The following is a 9,509-nucleotide window of genomic DNA, read 5'->3' as shown; positions in this document are numbered from 1 at the left end:
TACATCGAGTATTTCCCCGACAGCATCGGTGGCAGCCCGTCTCATGAGCAATACTCAAAAGCACCCTACCGTCTGCGGCACACGAACTGAAACGCAAGGAGAGGATCGAAAACCCCCTGTAGGCGAAGGTGCGCAAACCGGCAAGAGCGGAAGCAAATACTGGGCCAGAACTGTCACTGGAACGATTTTTACGACATATCTCAAGTCATGTGTTTTTTTTTAAATGCATCAAATCAGTAAGATTAAGGTGGACAACAACGTAAATAGTCGTCCCTAATAAAAATAAACTATACACGTGCTATAACCCATATCGTAAAACCATTCCATATATAGTTTGGATGATATCCTGAACACGTCGTTAAGCTATTTATATTTTATTAGGGGTTAAGTACATTGACTGTAGTCGTCTGTCCCGTAGGAAGAGTTCAAGTCGCGATTGTGTGATGCATTGAGCTCCATTAAGAGAGGTTGCTGTAAACCTTGCTCTAATTACTATTATGAGTAGTTACTACATTTGGAAAAAGGTTAACAGGTCTACTCTCGACCATTATAACGGAGTTACTCAACCGGCTTCAAAATAATGCCAACTTTTACGTACTGCACTTGTTGGAAGTCGCGCGGAGGCTAGAAAAATATATATATGAACAAAACATAATAGCAAAATTTGTCGCAGTAACAGTAAATTGTGCGTAAGCAATTGACAAGCATAACAAATCAAGAAAGGATGTGAAATTAAACGAAAACAAAATTATCACAGACAAATGAATTAATAATTAACTACTACAGTCATTTTTTTATTTTTCCTTTTGACAATTTGTTTTCCACTGTCACTCTCGTTAACGCTGTCTGCGCTCAAGCGCAGCTTCTCTCATTTCTCATTTGCTAGTCTAGTAGTTTCTTGCTGACTTAAATACATACTCTTACATGGTACGCTGTAAAAATATACACTATACAAAAGAAACTATTTATATCACAATTAGATTAAACGAAAAAGAAAAGAAAAAAATCAACAGACTCACAATGCTCATCTCGGCTGATTACGGCGTGGGCAGTTCTCCATCACTGCGCGTAAAACAATGCATTACATACTTGCTTTCCTACGGTATTAGTTGATACTCAAAACGTATGCAGAAGAAAACAATAGTCCACTCTCACACACGCTCTCGCTTACTTCTGTTTCATCTTTGCTCATCTTTTAAGTTTTGCTTTGTTCAACCATTAAAAAAAACAGTACACTTTATAAAAGGAAGTAAAGTAATGGTTACTAACTAGTTAGTAGTTTTGTTTTCATTCAATTAGTTTCCCTAACGAACAGAAAATTAAACGAACAAATGAAAACAATATGCTGCCTACGTACGTTTTATCAACACTTTTGAGAGTTTTGTTCCTGACAACTTTCTTACATATAAGAAATAAATTACTGAATTGGTTGGATAGTTGGTTAACACATCTCGCTGTACGAAGGGGGATGTAGCAATCGGGGTTTAGTCCAGGGTGTGTATGTGTCGCATTCGGCGCTTAATTACAGGCTGTATTATTACCGTGTATAATAGTCGCAGAATACTGCAGTTTCAGAACGTTTAGCAAGCCGCATAGCATATAATAAATGCACGATTAATTGAAGTGAGGGGTGAAACCGTGGCCAGCGCAGATAACCATTGTCTATTTGATAGGTTGATAGGAATGGTCCAATGGTCTAGTACTGCACGTCCTGTGCGAACTGACGATTTAGCCATGTCTGGCTTGGTCTGATCAGAGTAATTCGAAGACACGAGGCGAAGCCAACCAATCGGTCAGGGAGTGATTTTTTGCAAATGATGCGTTGGTCGATGTCAATGGTTACTCTTGGTACATTCGCTGTTCTATGACAAAAATCCTGTTCGTCTAAGGATACGACCGTCCTTAGAACAAAGTTCGGATTATTTCTTCCTCTCCAGCCTATCCTAATAAGGTCGGACAGTTGGATATTGTTAGCAGATTTGGTGGATTTCAAGCAGTGAGTTAGATACTCATTTTTGCATGGAGGCTGAGATCGGCACCAGTAGTACAAACTAATTCGACATTCGAAAAGGTTCAGCTATTGTTTTTAAATGCTGTTTTGTTCAAGTATTCTATCAAAGGTGTACAGGCGAATATGCATCAATGAAACAAGTGTAACATTATTGTTGTAAAGGAATTGTTTCTGAATAATAACAGTGAGAAATGTACGGGGATACACAATCTGATTGCTCGACTGGTACTAGAAATTTAGGGGGATAAATATGTTTATAGCGGCAGTTGAGCAGTACGATCCTGAGTTTGCCTTAGTGATACTGTCGTTCCAACACGTCATCTGACCGAAGAAGAAAACAACAGAATGAAATGTGGACATTTACTGTAGTACAAAGGTTGCCGGCTTTGGTAGGATGCTCGCCCAGATTACAAGATTCGCGAGGGATGCAGACCAATCAGCAGGTGGCTGCTACGACCGGAGTTGGTGTAGGTATATCTTAACTGGCAATGTTCGGTTGCGTTTGCGTGAATAGTTCCTGAGATAGGAAAAAGAAAATGGATAATATTGTAGATAGTAAAGAGGAGTAGGCGGTGTGAAACTGTGTCTGTCCAAGCTACTTCTTTCTAACCTAGCTATGTGTGCCACCGCGTGGGATTTCAAGGATGTCTTGATGACTTTTGTACATGAATCCAATTATGCACGACATACTTTGTTTCTCGCGGGGAGGCGCAACTTAATTAGGGAGCGGAATGTTGTTGTTTTTTTGTTTGTTTACAAAGTTCAGATTTTGGTTATTGTTTTGTATACCTAGCCTATTCTGCACGAAAGATAGAGGGAGATGCTATAACTAGGAGGGGATTTTTGCTTGTTAATTTAAGGTGGTAGTACAAGAGGGGAAAAAAGTAGTAAAAGGTGTGGTGGTGTTGCTGATGATCAGTTGTTCTGTTGTACTCTGTTCTAGTTTCGTAAAGGTAGTGATAGTAGTAGAAGAATTGACAGTAGAGTTGAGATGGTGATGTACTAGAGCTACTGAGAGTCGGATAGACAGTGGCCGATAGTAGCAGTCGTCTGCAGGATCCCTTGTTAGAGATCGAAAGCCAATCTCAGAGTTTGCGGAAAAAGTGCAACAGGATCGTAAGGTCATCGGGATCGAAATCAATGTCATCATCAAAGTCACTGTGCGTCGTATCGATTTGGGATGACATGTGGCGATTGTGGTTGGTTGAAATCGAATTGGTTGGATTTTTCAGGGATGAATGTGGCACACATACGCACAACGGCAACGTTCCGAGTTCGGACGGGACACAACGCGTTTGCAGTTTGGTTCGTCAAAATCATGTTCAACCCGACGACACGATTACGGTTTGTGGTACAGAACAGAACCGAACACGCAACAAAATGGCGTATTTGTTTTTGGATTCGTGGTCGTGAACAGAAGGCGTTTTCGCGTTTCAATCGTATATGTTGGGATGCAACACCGCGCGGTAAATTATAATAAATAATTTAATAATTAATTAATTATTAATCTGGATTAGCATAATAATAGTTAGCAATAAATTACAATGGAAGTGTCGGCGTGGTGGCGGTCGGTGTCGATGCCATTACAGAGGTGGATGGATATCTGATCGTATGCTGCGACGACGCCTGGATGTAATCCTGGCTAGGATTCAGCACGCTGTCGCGCGAGTTGGAGTGTGACGTTGCTCGTAGCAGCTTGACAGCCTCACGTTCCGGACTACATTGCACTGCTTCTAGTCATTTTTGGCGGGATGATTTCTTCTTCTTTCGTTTAAAGAAGCAGCAACATCTACAAGAGAACAAAAAAGATCAGTATAATATATGTACAAAACATTTGTATCGGTTATTAAAAATACTTTCTCCAATTTATAGTAGCCAAACAATGAACAGTTATATAACTACACCATGCATGCTGCATTTTGGCATAAAATCAGTAACAGAACTACAATTTACATATTTCAATTTTCTATATGGCCTGTGTTAAGTAATTTTTGGTCGACAAGATAACAAGATGGGCTAGGGCTAAGATTCTACCAACACTTTAGGGTCTAATAGAATGCTCCGTCACTAATGCAAATTATACGGAAAACTTTGCTTCGACTTTTATAAACGACATTGACGCTTTCCGTTCTGTTCGGGTTTTCAGAATATATTCTAGTCGATGATCGAACATATGACAACTAGTTAACTGGCCATGATCGCAGGTCAGTTCCATGTTGCACGGGACTCGCTATCTACATGGGACAGACTTTCGATTATAGGCAGATAACTAACAGTGTCTTACCTTTGTACTGCACTACAAGGGCATCTATGAGACTATAGATCTCCTAGGGCCCAAATATTGTAATTACATGTATTGCAGCAACCGAGTCGAGTAGTTCAGGGAAGCGACAAGATTATCTAAAAGCTACTAGGTCTATACCTAGCAGCCACACAAGACCAAGCGCAAGGTGTTGAAGGTAAATATAGCTTCACCTTACCGTTCTCTCAATCCTCTCTTGCTCTCGTTAACACTGATCACTGATCGTAGGCTAGGTAGTATGGGATATGGAGAATAAAATGTAGTCGTTATATATCCAGTAGACGGTAGTTAAAACAAGTCGGGTCTTTTTTCGTAAGAAAGAGATCAACGATCAGCGAAGCTTTCAAACTCATGTTGGAGTAATCTACAATCTTCAGCAGAGCGGATGAGTAGAACCATCTTCGTCTGCGAAGGACAGGCGTGGAGTGTTCAGAACTAGATGAACATCGTTATAGGTAAGCAGAAACATGAAAGATCCCAAGTGACTTCCCTAGGGTAATCCTGACGATGGGATCTGACAATCTCCAGTGACAATCACTATTTCTCATTCTGTAAGAAAGGATCGAAACAGCTGCAACAAACTATCGCTGATTCCATATCGCTCCATTTTAGCGATTATTATATCATGGTTCACGTTGTCAAAAGTGGCAGATCGGCCTGTGTAAATAATATCGGTTTGAGCGCGACGTTCCACGTACTCTGTTATGTAGGATGTTAAGCATAGCAGGTTAGTTGCAGTCTAATGTCCAGACGTGAAGCCATGTTGATCGTCACTTAGGTACTGCTGGCAGTGTCCCTGAGGAGGTCACCTAGGAGGTTCCATAATCACCAGCTCGAACAACTTCGAGACAGCACTCAATGAAGTAATTCCGCGGTAATTGTTGACGTATCGCTTACTTCTCTTTTTAAGGACTGGGAACGTCTTCGCAAACTTCCAGCAGGGTGTAAAAATGCCGCTGGCAATAGATTCTCTAAAGATATGAAGAAACGGAGTCACTAAAACGTCGATGTGCCATTTCAAAAGTACTGAAGGGAAACCGTCGGCTGCTGGATTGAAGGATGATTTAAGCTAAGCTAAGGTAAAAGCTCCGGTAATCATCCATCCAATGACATCCAAAGCTCTCAGAGTTTGGCTCACGGACGGAACTTGACTAACAGCGTAGATCAACTGTTAAGGTCTCACCTGTAAACACACTCGAGAATTTCTCCGAAAATAGTTTGCACACATATTGGGTTGTGGTAGCTGTGCTACCACTGAAAGTCATAGACGATGGCAGTCCAAGATTCCTTGCGCTGCTCATTCATATATTTCCAGAAATGTTTAGGGTGTGACTTGAGACTGAATGTTTTACTGATATCGAAAGAAACAATCGTGACTAGCTCGTTTATAAGCATGGTTGAGACTTGCGTAATAGTTTCTAAGTGGGATTGTGCGATACTTAGTAAACCTTCGAAGAGCAGCTCTCTTGATACACTTCAGCCATCGCATCGCGGTCGTTTGTCAAGGAGGGCCGGTTTGTTGATGATGAACTATCTTTAAGGACGTGCCTGTCGATAACATAACCCAAAAGGTTGGAAAATGTTTGAACTGCCATGTCAACATCTTCGGAGTCCAGAATATTTAGCCAATCGAGAGTGGAGAAGAGGTCTGCGATACTGCGATGATCAGCTTTGTGGAAGTCGTTTGAGACGAGTACCAGAGGAGCATTGTAATCATGCGCCAGGGTGCGATCGATCGTGGCGATCAATGGTGGGTGATGTGCTACTGGTTTCACTAGAGGAAAGGGAGCCATCACTACTGATGTAGCAGAAACCTGATCGCTGACAAAACAAAGATATGTATTAACTGTACACTAGGGCATTGCAGAAAAACATTTTTTTTGAATTCTCAAAGGCCCCCCCTCTCATATTGTGACAAATGTCAAAGTAAGCTCAGATGCCAAATTTCACATCATTTGGACAATTCTAGACCCCCGCCCACTTCGCTTGAAATTTTTGAAATTAATGCTATGGGAAAATGTGAAGGAAAATATATATTAAATGCTATAACTTTTGAAGTAGCAATCAGAAAATTACAATTTATATATCTTTTTAAAGGAAATAACCTTAGTATTGGAATGGAGATATTCCTGTTCCTAGAAAAATACGGGATTGTGGGGTACTGGGTCATTTTGGCCCCAAAATCTCATATTTTTTAAATTTTTCTGCTCCGTTGTGCAAACCATACAGATTTTGCAGTTTTTCTAATGTGAAAAAATCTCAGAAATCGAACGGAACCTTTTAGACCTTTGCCCGAATACGAGAAGTTGGGGTTATAGGGCCTTTTGTCATCTATATTAAATTTTATCATTTTCTCGTGTATATATCTCTATTATTCTTCATTCAATTTTCATAAATTGTACCTTGCTGAACGTGGAAAATTCTTAGAAATACAACAAAAATAGATTCGTTCGCGTTAAAATTCAAAAACATCTAATTTTTTGACATTAACTCTACAAATCACATTTTTTCATTAAATGTCCTAATACCACAACTTCACCTATTTTTCCAGGTATGAAACTTTTCTCATGTGATTCCTAAGTGCATTTTTCACTATAAATAGTAAATTAAATAAGAATTTTGTTGTTAAATGGAGTTAATATGTGCGATTTTATGATAAAAATGTGAAATCGAGACTATATGTCTGATAATTTGATGTTTCTGAATTTTACCGGTAACGAATCTATTTTTGTTTTGTTCCTATGGATTTTCCACGTTCAACAAAACGTTTATGAAAATTGAATGAAGAATAATAGAGATATATGCACGAGAAAATGATAAAATTTAATATAAATGACAAAAGGCCCTATAACCCCAACTTCTCGTATTCGGACAAAGGTCTAAAAAATTCCGTTCGATTTCTGAGATGTTTTCACATTAGAAAAACTGCAAAATATGTATGGTTTGCACAACGGAGCAGAAAAATTAAAAAATAGGGGGTTTTGGGGCCAAATGACCCAGTACCCCACTTTCCCGTATTTTTATAGAAACAGGAATATCTCCATTCGAATACTAAGGTTATTGCCTTTAAAAAGAGATATAAATTGTAATTTTATGATTGCTACTTCAAAAGTTATAGCATTTAATATATTTTTCCTCCACATTTTCCCATAGCACCAATTTCAAAAATTTCAATCGTAGTGGGCGGGGGTCTAGAATTATCCAAATGATGTGAAATTTGGCATCTGAGCTTACTTTGACATTTGTCACAATATGAGAGGAGGGGCCTTTGAGAATTCAAAAAAAAAATTTTTTTGCAATGCCCTACTGTACACCTACCGTCTCACCGTTGTACTTGACAGTGTATGCAGTGCTTTATGGTTACATCTATGACCGCGCACCCTTCTTCCCATGGTCGTTTTGGCGGTTCAGAGGATGTCCTTTCATGTTGATCAGAGATACATTGCTCCTATACATACGGACTTACAATCATACTATTTGGCACATGTCATCTAGTCTGTGTAATCCTATGGAAAATCATCCTACCATCGCCTTGGGGTCTACGTCATATTGGCAAATTTCGCATTGAATCCGCTTCTATCTCTTCCTAATCTCCTTTTTGTCTCCTAGGTCCGAAGCGGATCAATCGACTATTAATTGAAACGGTAAACATACTAGCAGTGTTAGTCCTTACTCGCGAATACTTTTCCTACAACTGTGGTGTTCTATCTCTATCTTATAACAGAAGTCGATTATCCCTGTTCTAGTCAATATACATATTTATTACTATAGACCAGGCAAATCCTCGTTTTTTTCCTATTTTTATTAACCTGAGTAGCTAGACGAGTGAAGGCATTTTAGGGTTTCAACAAAAGAATCTCTGCCCATAAAGAACATAAGAAATATTTATCCACTGTTCCCCATAAAGTTTGCCTGAACCGATCACCCGCGCCTGGTTCGACTCGAATAGATCACACCGACCCGAAAGGGTTACTTATCATTTCTGAGAGCTGGTGTGCTTGGTCGAGTTAAATAATCATAAGAACAAGTCCTGAATAATTAACTATCTCTTAGGTGCCAGTCCTGCACTCCTTTCCTGAACTAGCCTCATACCCACGGTCAAAAGAGTCGACAACTAGTAGGATCGACATGTCCCCCACCCAAGCGAATTGATCAACTTGCAAGTAGGAGCACATATCTACCAACCAGCCAAGAAGACTTCCGAACCAATGAGAATAGACCATGCCAGTCGAAGGCCACAGGCCCAGTGCCATCTCGTACAGTTCCTGAAATAAAGAATTTTGTTAGCGCTACTTACAGATTTCATTTCAATGATAGTAAGTCGGTCGACTGTCTCATAGAAGAGATCTCTTTTATCAAATCCTCAATTTCCGTCGGAACTCGTATGTCAGACGCTCAAGGAGTTCGGCTGGCTCGAATATCAACTATCTGAAGCGAAAAAGACATTATTTACCATATTAAATATAATCCCCAATCCCATAATCAACTAAGGCTGTCTGTCGATTCTAGCGCAGAAATGCTAATGATGTGACCATCAAGAACACGTCAGACAACCTCAATTGACCCCCTTCGACACCAGTTTGGCCTTACCAAGCCGTAACGCGGGTGGCGGCGTGAAAACTGCCGAATAGGAGTTGAGAATAGCTTGAAGCAACTTCTGATGTTGCTCCAAATGCATGTGATATCCAAGACTGACTTGGATAGTTCCATCGAGCCTAGTTTGCTAACCTTACATAACTAGACTCACTGTTCTCCATTCAGCCACAACCACGTTTCGACGAAGACGATGATATCAAAATTGTTATCGCAAGGCGATATTCCTCAACGGTTGAATTGATATCACCAACGTTTGGGTAGTATAGTAGCAGCTTGTCGCGTCGTTGTCCAAGGTTGGAAATCGAAGTTTTGAGGCAAAAAAGAGCTCATAGATGCTTCAGATAGATGCTTGCCTGTTGTAGGTTTGCAGAAGACCCCTCGTCCCAACTCCACCACCGGAGCGGGACGACGGCTGCTGGTCGCTGGCTTGAAGGGCTCGACTGTGATGGGGGGACTGAGGGCTTCCTCAGGAATGCAAAAGACTTAGTAGATTTTCGGAAAGATAGATGAGACGGGTGTGGACTCTTTATGGCCCGCACTTCAACAATATGGGTATTTTCGGAATGGTCTTGACGAGTAGGTGCCAGAAATTGATTTTTG

At 40.3% G+C, this 9,509-nt stretch overlaps 1 protein-coding gene across 3 annotated transcripts in view; it reads right to left on the bottom strand.

The window, feature by feature from the left end:
* Positions 1–766: 766 nt before the first annotated feature.
* The window catches only part of LOC131684897 (casein kinase I), a 165,031-nt gene continuing 156,288 nt past the window's right edge, over positions 767–9,509 (bottom strand). For all 3 annotated transcript variants that reach the window (XM_058968144.1, XM_058968145.1, XM_058968146.1), the window contains one exon: positions 767–3,800. In XM_058968144.1, coding sequence (XP_058824127.1) covers positions 3,749–3,800 — 52 coding nt within the window. In that variant the 3' untranslated portion in view covers positions 767–3,748. The remainder of the gene's footprint in view (positions 3,801–9,509) is intronic.

The sequence above is a fragment of the Topomyia yanbarensis genome, chromosome 2 (genome assembly GCF_030247195.1).
Source record: "Topomyia yanbarensis strain Yona2022 chromosome 2, ASM3024719v1, whole genome shotgun sequence".
NCBI lineage: Eukaryota > Metazoa > Arthropoda > Insecta > Diptera > Culicidae > Topomyia > Topomyia yanbarensis.
The sequence above is the reverse complement of the archived record's forward strand: the minus strand, read 5'-3'. Positions and strand labels throughout refer to the sequence as shown.